Source organism: Saimiri boliviensis, chromosome 2 (assembly GCF_048565385.1).
Source record: "Saimiri boliviensis isolate mSaiBol1 chromosome 2, mSaiBol1.pri, whole genome shotgun sequence".
Lineage (NCBI taxonomy): Eukaryota > Metazoa > Chordata > Mammalia > Primates > Cebidae > Saimiri > Saimiri boliviensis.
The window spans coordinates 13,537,914-13,558,833 of record NC_133450.1 but is presented as its reverse complement, the minus strand read 5'-3'; the positions used below and the strand labels follow the sequence as shown (position 1 = coordinate 13,558,833).

Genomic DNA, 20,920 nt, shown 5'->3' with positions numbered 1-20,920 from the left:
TGTTCAGTTACCAGGACTTCACAGAACAGACAGAAATACTAACTTGGTAGGGGAGGATAGATGAAGTCATCCAAAGGCCCTGCAGACCTACCCCCTTGGGGCCTGGCTCCTGACTGTCCACTGGGGAAGGCCACCCAGAGATCCAGGGTGCCAGGCAGGTGGTCAGTCTGTGTCTGGAATCACAGTGTTCCCGATGCAGTGAGATCCTTCCAGCCCACTCACTGGGAGACCAGGGCCCCAGGCTGGCTCTGACTCATCTTCAGACCCCCCAGAGTGATGGCCTGAGACCTCAGCCTTGTCCTAGAGCCTGGAGGGACTGTGGAGGCGCATCAGAGCCCCACTGTTCACCTGGCCCCTCACAGCCCTCCTGGCCAGTTTTTTGGCCAAGACCCTGGCTTTTCAGTATGAGCTGAAGGTAAGGGTGACTTCAGATCTGCTGTTAGATCTCAGATCAGCCGGTGGTGCTGTCCTAGTAGATTCTCACACAGAAAATGAGATAAAAGGCACTGTGCAACCAAGATGCAGAATCAGGCCAGCCGGCCTCCACTCCAGTGCTGCCACTGACTGGCTGTAGGAACTTCCCTGGCCTCAGTTTCCTCATCTGCAAAGAGGTCATAATGTAATAGCAACCATGCAGAATACCCTAATGGAATACCCTCAGACAGAGAGATCTATGCAAGAAAAATGTTCAGTAAATGTTAGCACCCCTCCCTGCCATTTTAGCCACATGGGGGTCACTATGTTGGCAATTCTCCTCCAGGATAGGGGATGAACTGATGAACCCAGAGTAGAGTAGACGCAGGAGTGGGCAGGCAAGTGACCAGGTATGTTTCCCCAGCCCCACCCTGGCTCCTGTTTGAAAGTCACTTTCCTTCTGCCACTCCCTCTCACAGGAGGAGGCAGCTCCTGACCTCAGGGACCCAACATTCGGTAGTCATCAGCGATTACAGAGGTGTCCAAACCTTCTGATGGTGATGGGGCAGGGACGGGAGAAAAATGACAAGTGCCAACTCCCCTGAGACCAGCTATCCAACCATGAAGAGTCCTGATGTTTACAAAACAACATAACGAGGGATGTTACTTTCAGCTGGGGACATGGGGGGTGTAGACAATGGCGTTCAATGTCACCTCCTGACCTCACAATCCTTCCATGCCTCCTCTTGCCTATTGGGTCATTTATTCAATTCTCAGGCCAGCCTTCAAGACCCCTAAATCTACCCCCAAATTCTCTTTGTCTTATCTCTCACCAGCCTGCCCCATGCACCCTCTCCTCCAACAAGACTGGTCAGATCAGGCCTCCCAAACACTTCCTTCCCACCTCCACTCCTTTATTCATGCTGTCCTTCCCTCCTGGAATATTCCCTTCTCCTTCCTTCAGAGTCAGAGCTTATCTATCCTTGAGGTCCAGCTCAATGTTGGTATCTCCATGAAGCCTTTCTTGATCACTGGAACCTCCTTGTGGTAGATTGAGAATGATCACAAATTTGTTTGCAGCCTCTCCCACTAAGAGATGGAGTCTATTTTCCCCGTTTAAATCTGGAATGGTCAATGACATGCTTTGATCAATAGAATGAGGCAGAAGTGACTATGTACAATGTCAGCCTAGGCCTCAAGAGGCCTTACAGCTTTTACTCTTGGAAGCAAATAGGATGGCTTGCTGGAGATATGTGGCCCAGCTGACAAGTATCACCACCCACTATACAGTGAGGCCATCTTAGATCATTCAGCCCCAAGTGAGTCACCAAGCTGTAGCCACATGAGACTCCAGGTGAGATGAGCAGAAGAACTCCCTAGCTGAGTCCACCTTAAAACTGCCAAGCCAGAGAATCATGAGCAAATAAATGGCTGTCTCAAGCCATCAAGTTTTGGTGTGGTTTGTTACATAGCAATAGATGACAGAAAATTCACACTCACATCACAGGCATCTTGTCACTAGCGCCTCTTTTTAAGCACTTTGGGGGTCCTCACTCCTCTGCAGGTGCCCTTACATTCTTGGCCTGTATTAGGGGTCAAGACCTGCTTCCGAATATAGAGTGGCTCAGATTGCTGTCCTTGGAGTGTCATCATGAGTGTTCACCATTCTTCCAATAGAGTGAACTCTATTAGAAGAATAGAATGTGAGTGAGTAGATCCTGGTGTAGTAGACTGTGATGTTCTAGCCACAGACCCTTTCATTGAAGGACTTATTGTCCCAGAGGCTTGGAGGGCTGGAGACACTCTTCAGTTGTCTGCCCCTTTTCAGGGATTACCTTAACTACAGAGATCCACTTACCTCAAGTCACCCCCTTCCCACATGCAATGACTGATTGAGGCAGGGGTATAAAGGCCTGACCCTCTCAGCCCCACCCAGGACAACCCTGAGGGGCCATAGATGCTCCAGAGCTGTGGGGTTGGCCGATGCTATTGTTGGGCCTATGTCACCGCTCCAAAGGTAAAAACCATGTGTCCAGTCACCTGGCTCCAGCATCACGACCCATCAGCTCTGCCCTACCTCCCGACTCACCTGGCTCAGGCTCTGCCTCCCTGTCTTCTGCAGAGCAATGATGGCCCTTTGCAGGGGATATCCCAGGGCAACCACTGGCCCAATGAGGTCTTGCTCCTCCTGGCTCAGGGCGGACAGCAGGTCAGCAGCACTATCAGGGTGTGATTTGTGGGGGTTGAGAGGCTGGGGTGCCCCCCCAAGAGGTGGCAGACAGGTGTACGGGCTGAGGGACTGAAATACAGACAGGCTGAACATGTCAGTTACCACAGGAAGTGACACCCAGTTAGGCTGGACATTAAAAAAAAATTCCTTTATATACCACCTTCTTTGTAGGGGCTAATATTATGGAGGGCATAGAGTCCTGCAGACCGAAGCTCTCTAACGCTTACTCGGTTTACTCATGTGAAAAATAAGGGCAATCCCTAAGCTACTTCACAGGACTGTTATGAGGCTTAAATAGGACAATATGAGGGGCTGGGCACAGTGGCTCACACCTGTAATCCCAACACTTTGGGAGGCTGATGCAGGTGGATCACCTGAGGTCAGGGGTTTGAGAGCAGCCCAACGAACATGGTGAAACCCTGCCTCTCTTAACAAATACAAAATTAGCCGGGTGTGGTGGTGTGTGCTTATAATCCCAGCTACTTGGGAGGCTGAGGCAGAAGAATCACTTGAAGCCAGGAGGCAGAGGTTGCAGTTAGCCGAGATCACACCATCGCCCTCCAGCCTGGGCAACCAGTGAAACTGTCTCAAAAAAAAAAAAGACAATGTGAGGAAAGTGACTAGTAAAAGAAATATGAGGTCCATTCTACTGTCTTATTTTGCAGACATTGAAATCAAGGTTCAGAGATGTTAATGACCGGACTGAGCAACACAAGCTTGGTACCTCAACCCTACTCAGGTTTTCTGCCCCATACTTCGGTGAGGGAGGAGAAGCAGTAGGTCTTCCCAACCAGGCCCTCCTTGTTTAGTTTGGCTGGGCTGGGGTTTGGCAGGGCATGGAGCAGGGTAGGAACTGGGGGCACCAGCCCTTCAGTTATTATGCTGGAGAAACCAAAACAGACCCTGGATTAAGGAGAGTGACTTGAAGGCATTCCAATTGGTTTGGCTGTCATCACCACAGCCCTTCTCCCATGAGGAAGTGCCTCTCTGCCAGCCCTGAATGTTTCATCCTGTCCCCTTCTCCTAGGGAAAACCCAGCCACCGCCTGGCTCCTGGGATGGAGTGTATATGTCACGCACACGAATTCCCCACCCATCTGCGTCTTCTTTTTTTTTTTTGAGACAGAGTTTCGCTCTTGTTACCCAGGCTGGAGTGCCATGGCGCGATCTCGGCTCACCGCAACCTCCGCCTCCTGGGTTCAGGTAATTCTCCTGCCTCAGCCTCCTGAGAAGCTGGGATTACAGGCACATGCCACCATGCCCAGCTAATGTTTTTGTATTTTTAGTAGAGACGGGGTTTCACCATGTTGACCAGGATGGTCTCGATCTCTTGACCTCGTGATCCGCCTGCCTCGGCCTCCCAAAGTGCTGGGATTACAGGCTTGAGCCACCGCGCCCGGCCCCATCTGCGTCTTCTTAGTGCTCTCCCCAGCACGACCTCACCCTAGGGTCTGCCCTTTATTACCTCCAGGGTGGAGAACTTTAAAGTTTAGGAGCCAAGTCTACTCTTATGTCCTTGAAAAAGATTTTTCACCACTCTCTGCTTCATTTCCATCATCTACAGGATACTGTCCCATCCCCACAGGGTTGTTGGGAGAGTTCAGTTAATCTTGACCAGGGAAGAGCCATCCTGGCATCAACATCTGGTCTTGGATGTGGGCATGGCTTATCCCACTTACAGAGCCTCTTCTCTACTATGTATACTCTAGACCAGGCATCCCCAAACTTTTTACACAGGGGCCAGTTCACTGTCCCTCAGACCACTGGAGGGCCGCCACATACTGTGCTCCTCTCACTGACCACCAACGAAAGAGGTGCCCCTTCCTGAAGTGCGGCAGGGGGCCGGATAAATGGCCTCAGGGGGCCGCATGTGGCCCGCGGGCTGTAATTTGGGGACCCCTGCTCTAGACAACTGCGTGAAGGGTTGCTGGCTCACTGTGCAGGTAGAGAAGTGGTCGTTCCATGACTTGCCTAAGGTCACACACTGGTGCATGTAAGAAACCAGACCTCAGGGCTGGGTGTGGTGGTTCACGCCTGTAATTCCAGCACTTTGGGAGGCCAAGGTGGGCGGGATCACGAGGTCAGGTGTTCGAGACCAGCGTGACCCACATGATGAAACCCCATCGCTACTAAAAATACAAAAATTAGCCAGGCATGGTGGTACACACCTGTAATCTCAGCTACTCAGGAGGCTGAGGCAGGAGAATCACTTGAGCCAGGAGGTGGAGGTTGTGGTGAGCTGAGATTGTACCACTGCACTCCAGCCTGAGCGACAGAGCGAGACTCTGTCTCAAAAAACAAAACAAAAAAAACCAGACATCAGGTCTCTGTCTTTCGGATTAAATTCTACCTTGGCCTTATTCTGCAGCATCTCCTGGGCTGAGTGTGGAGCTGCCTGGGGACAGAAAGCTGTGCCCCACTACCACCTTCTGCTGCCAGTCCTGACCCATGTTTTGTGGAGTCTGACACTTAAACAATTTGGAAGGGGCCTTTAAGCTTCTGTGGTTCCACTGCAGGGTCACTTGTCCCTGCTCTTCAGGGCTCACTTCCTCCATCCTGAAGCCTTTCCAGCAGGCAGCAGCCCTGACTCTCCCTCAACACCTGATCCTGCCGTACAGTGCAGGGCCTGGTCCCCCACCCTCTTGGCTAACTCTCCATGTCCTGTGGTTTTGACACTCCCAACCCAGTGTATGGCAGGAAGTAACTATCCATTGAATATTCCAGCTCCCCAGCCTACAGCAAACACCACCCAGTGGGAAGCCCTTGATTTGCACTGCGTTCATTAATTCAGCAGACATCCACCGAGCGCCCTCTATGGGTCAAGTCGGCAGCGGGGTGCTCTGGAAACAAACATCAATGCGCCCCGCCCTGAAGAGCTCATCCTCTGTTGGAAGAGACAGGTCCAGGATAATTAAAACCACTGTGACCTGCGCCCTAAAAAAAGGCAAGGCAGGCATAGTGGGAAACGAGGGGTATGGCAGAGACTACTCTACTCTAGGGCCGCAGGAGGACAACACGGTACAGGCCCAGGTGGGAGCAGGTCAAGGGAGGACGCAGAAGCGCGCGGAGGAGGGGATCGAGGCTGTGGGCGGGGCTGGACACCCAGATCGAGGGGACTGGGCTGCTGAGCGGCGGCGGCCTTGGAGGGATGGGCAGAGTTCTTACCGCGACCGTGGGCTTGTGGCTCCGCAGCGGGGGGATGGCGCCGGCCGTGGAGGGCCGCGGGGGCGACGCGGGGGCAGCGGAGGGTTGGGCCGCGGGCCCCGGGGGTGACGCGGGTCTGGATGACAGGCTCAGCGCGCGGTGGCCGCGGAGGCCGTGCAGGAGGGCTCGGGGCCGGGCGGCCAGCTTCCCCTCGGAGAGCCGTCGCCGCGCCCCTGCCAGCTCCGACCGCACGCCGCGCAGCAGGTCCAGCGAGCACAGGCGACGACCCGGGACGGGGCTTGCCGGGAGGCTGCGGGGGCCCGGGTGTCCCTCGCTGCCAGAGGAGGCTTCTTCCTCATCCTCACCCTCCTGCTTCGGTCTCTCCTGGGGTCCGGCCTCCGGGTCTCTGATGGCTGCAGGCACAGGCGCCAGCACGTGTTCGGGGCTGACCAGCAAGAGCCAGGCTGGAGGGGCTGACGCTGTCCCCGGGTCACCGCACTGGTACGGGCTGGGTCCCCGGCTGGCGGCCTCCACCCAGAAGAGTGCCCTCCTCTCCAGGCTGAAGTCGTGCTGCAGAAAGAAGGCGCTGTAAAGCCGCGGGCAAACCAGGTTCCTGGAGACATAACCCTAATCCCTATCCTGGGGGACCCCGTTCAGCCAGAGACGCTCTAGGCCTGGACAGCCTCAGATTCTAAGCCCTGGGCTTCCATCACAGCCCATCCTACTCTCGGTTTTAGCTAGCACTGTGGTCGATGGATACCAATAACACTTTAATGGCAAACTGGCATAAATGACAAAGTGATGAATTCGTTAATAGAATGAAATGTAATGAAACCCAACATCTAAATCCCTTTGCCATTCAGTATGTACTTGAGCAATAACTACTTAAACATTTTCTCCATGAAACATATTCTTAGCAAAGAAGCTCTCACCTGAGCCCAGCACAGTTTGCCACTGAGGAGTCTGCCTTGGAGGCCTGCCTAGGCAGACAAACCTCCCTGTGGAGTGATACCTGTCCCCAGCCACTTTGCTGCTATCAAGGTTACTTTGGGGTCCTGGAAATGTCATAACCGCTAATCTTTGTGGAACTCTACTTAGTATGGTCTAGTGTCATTCCTATTTCCAGATTATGAACATGCAGCTCAGAACACTGAATGTGCTAGAAGTTGGATTGGCAGTGAGTGGCTGAGCTGGTTTTCCTGGTGGACCTGATTGTAGTGCTGCATATTAGACTACCAAAAAAAACCATCTGCAGTCCACATAAATAATCTAGAGTTTATTAAAATGAGGCAAAATGAAATATTCCTGTTCCCTACCTTTAAACTTAAGAACAGAAAGCATAAGACTCCATCAAAAATATACAAGAGTTTTAAAGGCAATTTGCTCTACCATGGCCAGTTAAGGAAAAAAGAGGCTAGGGGTCAGGGAGCGAGGCAGAAAGATAGGCACAGACGCTCAGACACTTAGATCACAGATGCGGCTCCCTCTCACCCATGACAGTACCTTGGGAAGAGGAGCATAAGTTAGCTGCTCCAGTGTGACTCCCTGACTGAGCCCAGGGACTGTGTCTTGTTCCTCTCTGTATCTTCAGGGCATGGGGCAGGCCTGCCCCAGAGTGGACATTTGTAAGTATGTGCAGAATAAATTGTTAGAGAAAGAGATTGGAGCAAAATAGGTGGGTTGTGAAGGACAGAGAAGGGAAAAAGACTTCAGAACTGATGAGGCATACTTGGAGAGAAAGAAGCTAAGAAATAGCCAGCAGCCCTCAGAGGGATAAAAAAAAAAAAAAAAAAAATACCAAGACCCAATAAAATGCCAACGCTTGATTTTGGAACTATGCCAGATGATTCTAAAGTTCACATAAAATCAATCAATCAGTCAATCAATGCCTGGCACTGTAGCTCATGCCTGTAATCCCAGCACTTTGGGAGGCCAAGGCAGGTAGATCACCTGAGGTCAGGAGTTCGAGCCTAGCCTGGCCAACATCGCGAAACTCCATCTCTATTAAAAATACAAAAATTAGCCAGGCATGGTGGTGTGTGACTGTAATCCCAGCTACTCGGGAGGCTGAGAACTGCTTGAACCCGGGAGGTGGAGGTTGTAGTGAGCCAAGATCACACCACGGCACTCCAGCCTGGGTGACAGAGTGAGACTTTGTCTCAAAAAAAAAAAAAAAAAAAAAAAAAAAAAGAAAGCGAGAAAGAGGGAAGGAAGGAACAAACAAACTCTGGAGACAAAAACATAAATAAGGAGAACTGGCCCTATCATTTTTTAAAATATAAAAGCTCAATAACTAAAACTATGGTACTGACACAGACAGATTAAAGGTACATAATAGAAAGTCCAGAAATAGACCTTAATATATTATAAAGATTTAGTAACTAATAAAGGTGGCATCTCAAGCAATAGGAAAATGATAAAGTTCTGGACAATAGATGGTGTTAGGCTGGGCACAGTGGCTTGTCTGTAATCCCGACACTAGGAGTCCGAGGTGGGAGGTTTGCTTGAGCCCAGGAATTCAAGTCCAGCCTGCGCAACATAGCAAGACTTTGTCTCTACAAAAATTTGAAAATGGCCAGGCGTGGTGGCTCACACCTGTAATCCCACTTTAGGAGGCTGAGGGCAGGTGGATCACAAGGTCAGGAGATCGAGACCATCCTAGCCAACATGGTGAAACCCTGTCTCTACTAAAAATACAAAAAATTAGCTGGGTGTGGTGGTGCATGCCTGTAATCCCAGCTACTAAGGAGGCTGAGGCAGGATAATCCCTTCAACTCGGGAGGTGGAGGTTGCAGTGAGCCGAGATCATGCCACTGCACTCTAGCCTGGCAACAGAGCAAGACTCCGCAAAAAAAAAAAAAAATTTTGAAAATTAGTCAGGCATGGTGGCACGTGCCTGTAGTCTCAGCGGCTTGGGATGCTGAGGCAGGAGGGTTCCTTGAGTCCAGGACGTTAAGGCTGCAGTGAGCCATGTTCATGCCACTGCACTCCAGCCTGGGCGACAGTGAGGCCCTGTCTCAAAACATAAAACTAAGCGGAGCACAATGGCTCATGCTTATAATTGCAGCACTTAGGGTGGCCAAGGTGGGAGGATCACTTGAGCTCAGGATTTTGAGACCAGCCTGGGCAACATGGTACGAAACCTCATCTCTACAAAGAAATACAAAAAATTAGCCAGGCATGGTGGCATGTACCTATAGTCCTAGCTACTTGGGAGGAGGCTGAGATGGGAGGATCACTTGAACCCTAGAAGAGGAAGTTGCATTGAGCTGAGATTGTGCCACAGTACTCTATCCAGCCTGGGCAACAGAGCAAGACTCTGTCTGAAAAAAAACAAAAACAAAAACAGCTCTTCCCCTAAAAAGCCTGAGGTAATCGGTGAAAATGGTTCACTATTCATTTGACCTGGAGAACGCCACAAAATCATGCAAATCAAGCGGTTCAAATCTTCATGTTCACTTTAAGAACACTCGTGAAACTGCCCAGGCCATCAAGTGTTTGCATATATGAAAAGCCACAAAGTATCTGAAAGATGTCACTTTACAGAAACAGTGTGTACCATTCTGACATTTCAGTGGTGAAGTTGGTAGGTGTGCCCAGGCCAACAATGGGCTGGACACAAAGTCAGTGACCCAAAAAGAGTGCTGAATTTTAGCTGCACATGCTTAAAAATGCAGAGTTCTGCTGAACTTAAAGGTTTAGAGGTAGATTCTCCGGTCAATGAGAATACCCAAGTGAACAAAGGACCGAAAATGCACCACCAGACCTACAGAGCTCATACGGGAGTTCTCCCTGCCACTTCGAGATGATCCTTATTGGAAAGGAACAGACTGTCCCTAAACCAGAAGAGGAGGTTGGCCCAGAAGAAAAAGATATCCCAGAAGAAACTGAAGAAACAAAAACTTACAGAGCAAGAGTAAATTTAGCATTAAAATATATGCAATTAAAAGTCAAAAACAGAAACAAACAGTGTTAGCTGGGCACAGTGGGCTCATGCCTGTAATCCAGCTAGGAAGACTGAAGCGTGAAGACTGCTTGAGAAGCAGGAGTTTGAGACCACCCTGGGCAATATAGTGAAAGCCCATGTCTAAAAAATAGAATAAATAATGTTAGCTAACTAGAAAAAAAGTTGGACCCATTCCCACTCTGTACACACAAAAGGATGAATTCCAAAAGGACCAAAAATTCAAATGTATGATATGAAACCATAAAAGTACCAGGAGAAATAGGAGAAATCCTATTTATAATCTCAGATGGACAAAGCCTTTCTTGCTTTGGATCAAAATCCAGAGCCATAAAAGAAAAGATAAGGCCAGGCACAGTGGCTCACGCCTGTAATCCCAGCACATTGGGAGGCCAAGGCAGGTGGATCATGAGGTCAGGAGTTCAAGACCAGCCTGACCAGTATGGTTAAACCCCATCTCTACTAAAAATACAAAAAGTAGCCAGGCGTGGTGGTGCGAACCTGTACTCCCAGCTACTCAGGAGGCTGAGGCAGGAGAATCACTTGAACCTGGGAGGCGAAGGTTGCAGTGAGCTGAGATCATGCCACTGCACTCCAGACTGGGTGACAGAGTGAGACCTCATCTCAAAAAAAAAAAAAAAAAAAGAGAGAGAAAAAGAAAAGAGAAGCCAGCACAATGGCTCATATGTGTAATCCTAGTACTTTGAGAGGCAGAGGTGGGAGGATTGCTTGAGGAGCCCAGGAGTTCAAGACCAGCCCAGACAACAGAGTGGGACCCTGGTCTCTACAAAAAGAAACATAATTAGCCAGGTGTGGTGGCTCACGCCTGTAACCCCAGCACTTTGGGAGGCTGAGGTGGGCTGATCACCTGAGGTGAGGAGTTGGAGACCAACCTGACCAACATGGAGAAACCCTGTCTCTACTAAAAATATAACATTAGCCAGGCATGGTGCATGCCTGTAATCCCAGCTACTCGGGAGCCTGAAGCAGGAAAATCGCTTGAACCTGGGAGTCAGAGGTTGCGGTAAGCCAAGATGGCACCACTGCACTCGAGCCTGGGCAACAAGAGCAAAACTCCATCTCAAGAAAGAAAGAAAAAGAGAAAGAGAGAGAGAGAGAGAAAGAAAGAAAGAAAATAAGTTGGGTGTTGTGACATGCACCTGTAGTCCCAGCTACTTGGGAGGCTGAGGTGGGAGGGTCACTTGAGCCCAGGAAGTTGAGGCTGCAGTGAGCCATGATTGTGCTACTGCACTCGAGCCTGGGTGACAAGAGTGAGACCCTGTCTCAAAAAAGAAAAAAGAAGGGAAGAGATAATTCTACTACTACTACTACTACTACTACTACTACTACTACTACTACTCACACACACACATACACACACTCACACACTCTGCATGGCAAATATACCCCATAAGTAAGGTCAAAAGACACACTGGCAGGAAAATAACACATACCACAGACAAAGGGCTAACTTCACTAATATAGAGAGTGCTGAGGAATAGATAGGAAAAACACCAACAGCCCAACAGAAAAATGGGCAAAAGATAAGGCATTCCACAGAAAAGAAAACACAAATGTCTCCTAAACCTATGCAAAGCTGCTGAACCTCACACATCATAGAGAAAAGCAAATTAAAGCTACAGTGAGATAGCATTTGTCTATTCCTGGGCAGACTCAGTCTGATGATGGTTTTGGGCAGCCTGAGAGGAAAGGCACTCTGTCATGCTGGCTGGGATGTAAGTATCCCCCATGGAGGGCAATTTCCCATATACTCCAGGACGTTTGCATATAGTTGTTGGTTCCCTGCAGCATTATTTGTAATGGCAAAAGAATAGAAACAACCTAATTGTCCATCTAGTGAGGACTAGTTCAATAAAGTGTTATAAATCCATATAATGCAGTACCATGTGTAAAAAAAAAAGGAAGAAATTATTACATTTGCTTATATATACACATGTAAGAATCTCTAGAAGAATGCATTAAAAATGAATTAAAAAGAGGCTGGGCACGGTGGCTCCCACCTGCAATCTAGCACTTTGGGAGGCCAAGGTGGGAGCAATCACCTGAGGTCAGGAGTTCGAGACCAGCCTAGCCAACATGGTGAAACCCAGTATCTACCAAAAACACAAAAATTAGCTAGGCGTGGTGGCACATGCCTATAATCCCAACTACTCAAGAGGCTGAGGCAGGAGAATCACTTGAACTTGGGAGGCAGAGGTTGCAGTGAGCTGAGATCATGCCACTACACTCCAGCCTGGGTGACAGAGCAAGACCTCATCTCAAAATAAAAAACAAAAAGAGAATAAAAGAGGTCACCAGTGAGAGAGTGAAGGTGGGGAACAGGGAGGATGGGAAGGTGTTGGGGGAAGCTTTTCACTCTACCAAGCATAGACAAACTGCCTATGGGCCAAACTAACCCCCTAGTGTGTTTTTGTAAATAAAGTTTTATTGGAACACAGCCATAGCCACCCACTGTGGCCATATTATCTATGTCTAGCCCCACGACTAGCAGAGTTAAGTCATCACCACAGACTTTTTACTGTTTCATCCTTTACTAAAAATGTTTGACAACTGCTCTATACCATTTCAATTTTTTTTTTTTTTTAAAGACAGACTTACACTCGGGCACCCAGGCTGGAGTGCAATGGTGTAATCTCAGCTTACTGTAACTTCTGCCTCCTGGGTGCAAGCAATTCTCCTGTCTTAGCCTCTCAAGTAGCAGGGATTACAGGCACCCACTACCACACCTAGCTAATTTTTTGTATTTTTAGTAGAAACAGAGTTTTACATGATGGCCAGGCTGATCTCAAACTCCTGGCCTCAAGTCATCTGTCCACTTCGGCCTTCCAAAGTGCTGGGATTACAGGTGTGAGCCACCATGCCTGGCCTTTTATCATTTTAAAACCATATGAATATATTTTCTCTCTAAAAATTAAATTTAGAAAAGGAAATTAATTAAAGGGAAACTTAAACAACAAACCAGACTTGTTGAGCCTTTCACTATGGGAGGAAGGACTCTCAGAAAAGGCAAAAGGGTGGAGGAGACGGACATGGGCTTTGGGGTTTGACAGACTTGTTTTGGAATCCTGGCTGTGTCACTCATAAGCCATGTGACCCTGTAGGTCACTTGAGTGGGAGCTTTTTATGTCCTGTGCCATGGTGTAGAAATACTCGCCTTCTAAAAACATTCTCATAAACAGAGCAAATGGGCCAGGTGTGGTGGCTTACGCCTGTAATCCCAGTACTTTGGGAGGCTGCAGTGGGTGGATCACCTGGGGTTGGAAGTTCAAGACTAGCCTGACCAACATGGAGAAACCCCATCTCTACTGAAGATACAAAAATTATCCAGGCATGCTGGCACATGCCTGTAATCCCAGCTACTTGGTAGACTGAGGCAGGAGAATCGCTTGAACCCAGAAGGTAGAGGTTGCAGTGAGCCAAGATCACACCACTGCACTCCAGTCCGGGCAACAAGAGTGAAACTCCATCTCAAAAAAAAAAAAAAAAAAAAAAAAAGAGCAAACGTATAAAGAACACCTAACCTAGCACAGACCTGGTGTATAGTAGGTGCTCCATACCTGGTAACAGTTTTCCCCCACTTTAGGCCACTGTACATTCATCTGGTAGCCTAATTACCATCTAACATTGTTGCTATGGATAATGTATTTCAAGTTCCAAACACTGGGAATACATCCTGGTGAATTCAAGAGAGCTTACCAGGAGGGCTGTAAATCACACTTAAGAGTTCCAGGCTTTTCTGTTTGTTAGTTTGGTCCAGCAGTAAAAGAAATGGAGGCTCAGGAGGGGAAACAGACTCAAGAAAGTAGTTTTCCACCCTAAGAGTAGGGGGCAGAGCCAGGGTCAACACACAGTCATGGCCTTGGCAGGAGGGTGCCCATTTCTGCTTCCAGGAGAGGCAACCTTCAGAATATCCTCTTCTCAGCACGGATTGAGCTCAGCAGAGAGGGAAAAGCTGTGATAATACACCTCCATGCAGGCTTAGTAAAGCAAGTTCCTCTTCTCAGCAACGGAGGCCCTATGCCAGAGCGAGAGCCCATAGCCAGGGGAGAGCAGGAGCTCTTGCCCTACAGAGCACCGGCCCCTAGACACTGTGCTCTGGGCTTTACAAAGCTTATTTTGATTACGGAAACCCTGGACCTGAGGAGCCTCCATGCAACTTCAGGGGCTACAGATGAAGTAAACTGCACTAGGTCTCCTGCAACCCCCAGGCCAGGCAGGCTCCTCTACCTGACCCTCCCCAGCTCTCTCCTTCCTGGACTGTGCTCTCTGCTTCTGACTTCCTGCAACCTCCCCTCACCATTTCTGTTCTTTTTTTTTTTTTTTTCAGACAGAGCCTCACTCTGTTGCCCATGCTGGTGTGCAGTGGCATGATCTCGGTTCACTGCAACCTCTGCCTCCTGGGTTCAAGTGATTCTCCTGTCTCAGCCTCCCAAGTAGCTGGGATTAGAGGCGCACATCACAATGTCCAGCTAAGTTTTTTATTTTTACTAGAGATGGGGCTTCACCATGTTGGCCAGGATGGTTTTGACCTATTGACTTCATGATCTACCCACCTCGGCCTCCCAAAGTGCTGGAAATACAGGTGTGAGCCTCGGCGCCCAGCCAACTTTTTTTGCCTTTAAACCTTACTGCCCTGTGTCTCTCGTGATCCAAGTCCTACTGTTAGCTAATATGAAATGACATGGAGGCTGGGTGCAGTGGCTCATGCCTGTAATCCCAGCAATTTGGGAGGCCGAGGCTGGCAAATCACTAGAGGTCAGGAGTTTGAGACTAGCCTGGTCAACATGGTAAAACCCCATCTCTACTAAAAATACAAAAATTTGCCAGGCGTGGTGGCAGGTGCCTGTAATCCCAGCTACTTGGGAGGCTGAAGCAGGAGAATTGCTTGAACCCAGGAGATGGAGGTTGCGATGAGCCGGGATCGTGCCACTGCACTCCAGCCTGGGTGACAGAGTGAGACTCTATCTCAAAAAAAAAGAAATGACATGGAGTCAGGAACTGGGTTATAGTCTTGTCACTGCCACTAACTTTGGAAAAATCATTTCCCTTCTCTGGGCCTCCTCATGTGCAAAATGAGTGAAAGCTGAGCCAGATCCTCAGGCTGTTCTACAAAGCACCCTGCAGACAGTAGAAAGTGGGCACACAAGAGCCTGGAGCCCCAGCCCCACCGGGCCTGACACTAGTTCTGCAGTGATCTGCAATCTTGTTCTTTTATTGGTGTAAATTCATGTGAATTTTGCATTCTGCTCTGTGATATGTCTGTGTTATAATATAAATGCAATAGGTTTCCCCTAAATCTTCAAGTAAACTTGACTCTCCAGGAAGTTAAATCACTTGTATCCTGAGGTCACTTGCTATACAGCCACTATCCTGGGAATGTGCATGTCCCAGTGTGTGAGCCCCATGGGCCATGGATGCTTCCAGGACACCTCCAGGGCAGATGGGCTGTGGGTCTGCGGAATAGTAATCCCTTCTAATGTGTCCCATCTAACTGGCTTCAGACTCTTGCTCTGTCACCAGCCTGGAATACAGTGGTGCGATCTCAGCTCACTGCAACCTCCGCCTCACGGGTTCAAGCGATTCCCCTGCCTCAGAGTCTGGAGTAACTGAGACTACAGGCATGTGCCACTACGCCCAGCTAATTTTTTGTATTTCAGTTGAGATGGGGTTTCCCCATGTTGGCCAGGATGGTCTCGATCTCTTGACATCATGATCTGCCTGCCTGGGCCTCCCAAAGTGTTGGCTGTCTGCATTTTTAACAGAGGATTCGGGTGATGGCCCAAAGGAGTGATTCTAATGGTGGAGTTTTAGACATGGCAGCAGGCTGATGGAGAAGAGAGGAATTAGAGCATCCTCGCATTGACTCTCAGGCACTTCACACAGGCAGCCTCCCAGTTATCCTAAACTTAAAACAAGACCCACTAGACAGTCCTCATCCCCCAGCCACCAGCATTCTTCATGAAACACTTTTTCCTCCCTTGGTTTGTTTTCAAATGCACTAGACCATACAAAAACAGGGCTAGCTGTCCTTTAAAATCAAGGAACACTGGACAGGTACGGTGGCTCACACCTGTAATCCCAGCACTTTGGGACACCGAGGCAGCGGATTGCCTGAGCTCAGGAGTTCACGACCAGCCTGGACAACACAGTGAAACCCTGTTTCTACTAAAATACAAAAACAATTAGCCAGTCATAGCGGTGTGTGCCTGTAGTCCCAGCTTCTTGGGAGGTTGAGGCAGGAGAATTGCTTAAACCCAGAAGGCAGAGGTTGTAGTGAGCTAAGATCATGCCACCACAGTCCAGCCTGGGCAACAGAGCAAGACTCTGTCTCAAATAAATAAATATAATAAAATCAAGGAACAAGGCCCCCTGGACTCAGCCTCAGACCCACAGACCCAGGAGACAGAAACACAGAGACACACTTACCATAGAACCCAGCAGAAGCTCCCTGCAGGCTGGGACGCTGAGTTCTGGAGCAGGGAGAGGCTCTGTACCTATCACAAAGTCCTTGGGCAACTTGAAGAGAACACCATCGAGGGCATTCATTCTGTCAGAGGAGTGTGGAGATGCCTGGCAGGATTGGGGCAGCTGCTTGATGGCAAGGAGAGAGAGTCAAGTCCTGATGACCAGGCTCAGGCCTCAAATGGCCTCACTGCTCTCCTGTGTGGTCACTTAGCTGAGCCCCAAAAAGCTGGAAAGGAAAAGGTGACGGGGCCAGTGCTGCATAAAGGAAGGAAATGAATAAAAACAAGAGCATTCACACAGGAATTCACTATTTCATATTTAAATCATGCTCTAGACCACTGTTTTCCAAAAGATGATCCCCAATACTAGTTCTAATGCATTTCATCGAAAGAATTGTCACCCAAATGTTTAAGGAACAAACAATATTAATTTACATAAACTCTTCCAGGGAAGAAGAAAATAAGGAATACTTTCTAACTCATTTTGATTTTAGCGTAACCTTTTTTTTTTTTTTCTTTTTCTGTGATGGAATCTTGCTCTGTCACCCAGGTTGGAGTGCAGTGGCACGATTTTGGCTCACTGCAATCTCTGCCTCCTGGGTTCCAGTGAGTCCCCTGCCTCAGCCTCCAGAGTAGCTGGAATTACAGTCTTGCGCTACCACACCCCGCTAATTTTTGTATTTTTAGAAGAGACGAGGTTTCACCATGCTGGCCAGGTTGGTCTCAAACTACCAATCTCAGGTGATCTGCCCACCTCAGCCTCCCAAAGGGCTGGAATTACAGGCGTGAGCCACTGCACCTGGCCAATTTTACCATAACCATGATACTAAACTTGACCAGAAAATTAGAAGCCAATCTCTCATGAACACAGATGCAAAAAATCTTAAAAATAATCATGGGTAGAATAATATAACACTGCCAAGTTTATTTCAGGAAAGACATATTGACTTAACATTCCCACATCAATCAATGGGAATAAAGATAAATATCAATAAAGATCAAAAATTATACAATTATATAGCTCCACAGATGCAGACAAAAACATGATAAAATCAATACCCATACCCTTTCAGCAACTTAGGAAGAGAAGGGAATTTTCTTAACTAATAAAGAGTATCTCTAAAACATCACACAGTGGCCGAGATTGTGTCACTGCACTCGAGCCTGGGCAATGGAGTGAGATGCTGTCTCAAAAAAAAAAAAAAAAAAAAAAAAAAATCAGTTACATCTCTCTCTATATATATAGTAAATCATATAAATGGAATTTTAAAAATTTTATTAGAAATGGAAATTTTAGGCCATGTGCAATGGCTCAAGCCTGTAATCCCAATGCTTTGGGAGGCTGAGGCAGGTGGATCACCTGAGGTCAGGAGTTGGAGACCAGCCTGGCCAATATGATGAAACTACATCTTTACTAAAAATACGAAAATTAGCCAGGTGTTGTGGTGAGTGCTGGCAATCCCAGCTACTTGGGAAGCTGAGGCAGAAGAATCATTTGAACCCCAGAGGCAGAGGTTGCAGTGAGCCAAGATCACGCCATTGTACTCCAGCCTGGGCAACAAGAGCAAAATTCCATCTCAGAAAAAAAAAAAAAGGAAAATTTAAAAAGTCATCATTTATATTAGCATCAGTTCCCTAAGACTAAATCTAACACAAGATGTAGGAGACCTCTGTACAGAAAACTATAAAACATTTGGTTAAATGGAGGAACATACCATGTTCAAGGATTGTAAAACTGAATCTTGTAAAGATAGCAATTCTCCTCCAATTGATTTATTCATCCCATGTATCAAAATTTCATTTTTTTGGGTATAAATTGATAAGCTAATTCTAAAATTAAATGAAATGCAAAGGACCAGGAAAAGCCAAGACATTCTTGGAGAAGCAACACAGTGGAAGACTTTTAGTGTCAGATAGCAAGACCTTAAAGTTATGGGAATTAAGACAGTGACTTACAGGCTTACGAAGAGACCAACAGGACAAAAAAAGAAAAGATCCACACATGAATCTTTGATTTATGACAAAATTGGCTCTGTAGAGCAGTTGGAAAGGGAAAGTCTTTTAAACAAATGGTTCTGGATCAATTGGATACCCATCTGGGGGAAAAAAAAATATTGACCTCTACCTCATGTCATACCTAAAACTCAATTCCAGGTAGACTGTAGATTTAAATGTAAAATGTAAAATAATAAAGCTCAAAGATAAAATGAGAGACTATATTCATGGCCTTGCAAGAGTCAAACATTTCTTAAGTTACAAAAGGGCTAACGGGCCAGGTAGGTTGGCTCATGCCTACAATCCCAGGCAGGAGGATCAGCTGAGGCTAGGAGATTGAGAGCAGCCTGGGCAACAAAAACAGACCCCCATCTCTATAAAAAATACAAAAGTAGCCAGGTATGGTGGCACATACCTGTAGTCCCAGCTACTCAGGATGCTGAAGTAGGAGGATTGCTTAATTCTGGGAGGATGAGGCTGCAGTGAGATGAGTGAGCTGTGAGTCCAGGCTGCACTCCAGCCTGGGCAACAAAATGAGACCCTGTCTCAAAAATAGATAAATAAATAAAAATAAAACAACAACAACAACAACAAAAGCTCCAAAAGAGACTAACCATTAAGGAAAATTCTGATACACTGGATTACATTAAAGTTAAGAACTTCTGCCAGGTGCAGTGGCTCACACGCCTGTAATTTCAGTACTTTGGGAGGCCAAGGCAGGTGGATCACTTGAGGTCAGGAGTTCGAGACCAGCTTGGCCAACATGGTGAAACCCTGTCTCTACTTAAAATACAAAAATTAGCCAGGCATGGTGGCACATGTCTGTAATTCCAGCTACTAGGGAGGCTGAAGCAAGAGAATCGCTTGAACCCGGGAGGCGGAGTTTGCAGTGAGTCAAGATCATGCCACTGCATTCCAACCCAAGCGACAGACTGAAACTCTGCCTCAAAAAAAAAAAAAAAAAATTAAGAACTTCCATTCATGAGAATACACCATTAAGAGAGTTAAAACAAAAACAAATCAGAGTGGGAGAAGATATTTGCAACACATCTATCTGACAAAGGACTCATATACAATATATACAAAGAACTTCTATAAACAATAAGAAATGGGCAAGAGATTTTAATAGGCACTTTACAAAAGAAAATATCCAAATAGCCAATATGATAAGTTGTTTAACTTCATTAGTCATCAGGGGAATACAAAATAAAATAATGAGATACTACTAGACAAACATACAACCATGAATTTTTTTTTTTTTTTTTTTGAGACGGAGTTTCGCTCTTGTTGCCCAGGCTGGAGTGCAATGGCGCGATCTCGGCTCACCGCAACCTCCCCCTCCTGAGTTCAGGCAATTCTCCTGCCTCAGCCTCCTGAGTAGCTGGGATTACAGGCACACGCCACCATGCCCAGCTAATTTTTAGTATTTTTAGTAGAGACAGGGTTTCACCATGTTGACCAGGATGGTCTCGATCTCTTGACCTCGTGATCCACCTGCCTCAGCCTCCCAAAGTGCTTGGATTACAGGCTTGAGCCACCGTGCCCGGCACAACCATGAATTTAAGGTTAAAATTAAAAAGCTTGACAAGCCGGGCGCGGTGGCTCAAGCCTGTAATCCAAGCACTTTGGGAGGCCGAGGCGGGTGGATCACGAGGTCGAGAGATCGAGACCATCCTGGTCAACATGGTGAAACCCCGTCTCTACTAAAAGTGCAAAAAATTAGCTGGGCATGGTGGCACGTGCCTGTAATCCCAGCTACTGAGGAGGCTGAGGCAGGAGAATTGCCTGAGCCCAGGAGGCGGAGGTTGCGGTGAGCCGAGATCGCGCCATTGCACTCCAGCCTGGGTAACAAGGGCGAAACTCCGTCTCAAAAAAAAAAAAAAAAAAAAAAATTGACAATACCAAGTGCTAATGAGGATGTGGAACATCTGTTAACCCTCATTCACTGTTGGTCAGAAAGTCACTTAGTATTACTTAACAGTGTCTACTACACCTGAAAGCCAAGAATTAAGAACTCATTCACACATCACTTCTTGGCCTTTTGACTAAGATCAAGTGTAGTATCTGTCCTTCATTTAGCAATACTCACAACAGCCAGGAATCTGATTTTTGATGTATTTTAAACTACATTAAATATTGAGTCTGTTGCCTTTAAAAAAGAACAAACTTGGCTGAGTGTGGTGGCTCATGCCTGTAATACCAGCACTGTGGGAGGCCGAGGCAGATGGATCACCTGAGGTGAGGAGTTCAGGACCAGCCTGGCCAACATGGCAAAACCCTGTCTCTACTAAAAATACACAAATTAGCTAGGCATGGTGGCACATGCACGTTAAGTCCAGCTACTTGGGAGGCTGAGACAGAATTGCTTGAACCTGGGAGATGGAGGTTGTGGTGAGCCGGGACCATACCACTGCACTCCAGCCTGGGCAAGCAACAGAGTGAGACTCCATCTCAAAAAAAAAAAAAAAAAAAAAAAAAAAAAAAAAAAAAGAACAAATTCATTCACACAGAATTTAAGTTTGTGACTGCCTATAATATATACTTGAATCTAGACTCTGACCACAGTCTGGCATTTTGCAAACAATCAGGGATTACCAGGGAGTCTGCAACAGGGAGTGCCTCTGGCTCAATACAATCTGTCATCCCTGGCAGGATGACGCAAAGCTCTGCCCTGCTAGGGGTCACTACA

At 47.5% G+C, this 20,920-nt stretch overlaps 1 protein-coding gene and 1 pseudogene across 2 annotated transcripts in view; one reads left to right on the top strand and one right to left on the bottom strand.

Moving 5' to 3' along the window:
* The window catches only part of UBAP1L (ubiquitin associated protein 1 like), a 32,751-nt gene that overhangs the window by 5,554 nt on the left and 6,277 nt on the right, over nucleotides 1-20,920 (bottom strand). The window contains exons 2-4 of one of the 2 annotated variants that reach the window (XM_074392806.1): nucleotides 16,199-18,772; nucleotides 5,809-6,357; nucleotides 2,504-2,713 (exon numbers count right to left, since the gene is read on the bottom strand). In XM_074392806.1, coding sequence (XP_074248907.1) covers nucleotides 2,504-2,713; nucleotides 5,809-6,357; nucleotides 16,199-16,318 — 879 coding nt within the window. In that variant the 5' untranslated portion in view covers nucleotides 16,319-18,772. Of the gene's footprint in view, nucleotides 1-2,503; nucleotides 2,714-5,808; nucleotides 6,358-16,198; nucleotides 19,680-20,920 lie in introns of those variants that run through there. The other variant, XM_039468883.2, reaches the window with a different exon arrangement.
* Nucleotides 20,257-20,462, top strand: LOC120364222 (U2 spliceosomal RNA; annotated as a pseudogene).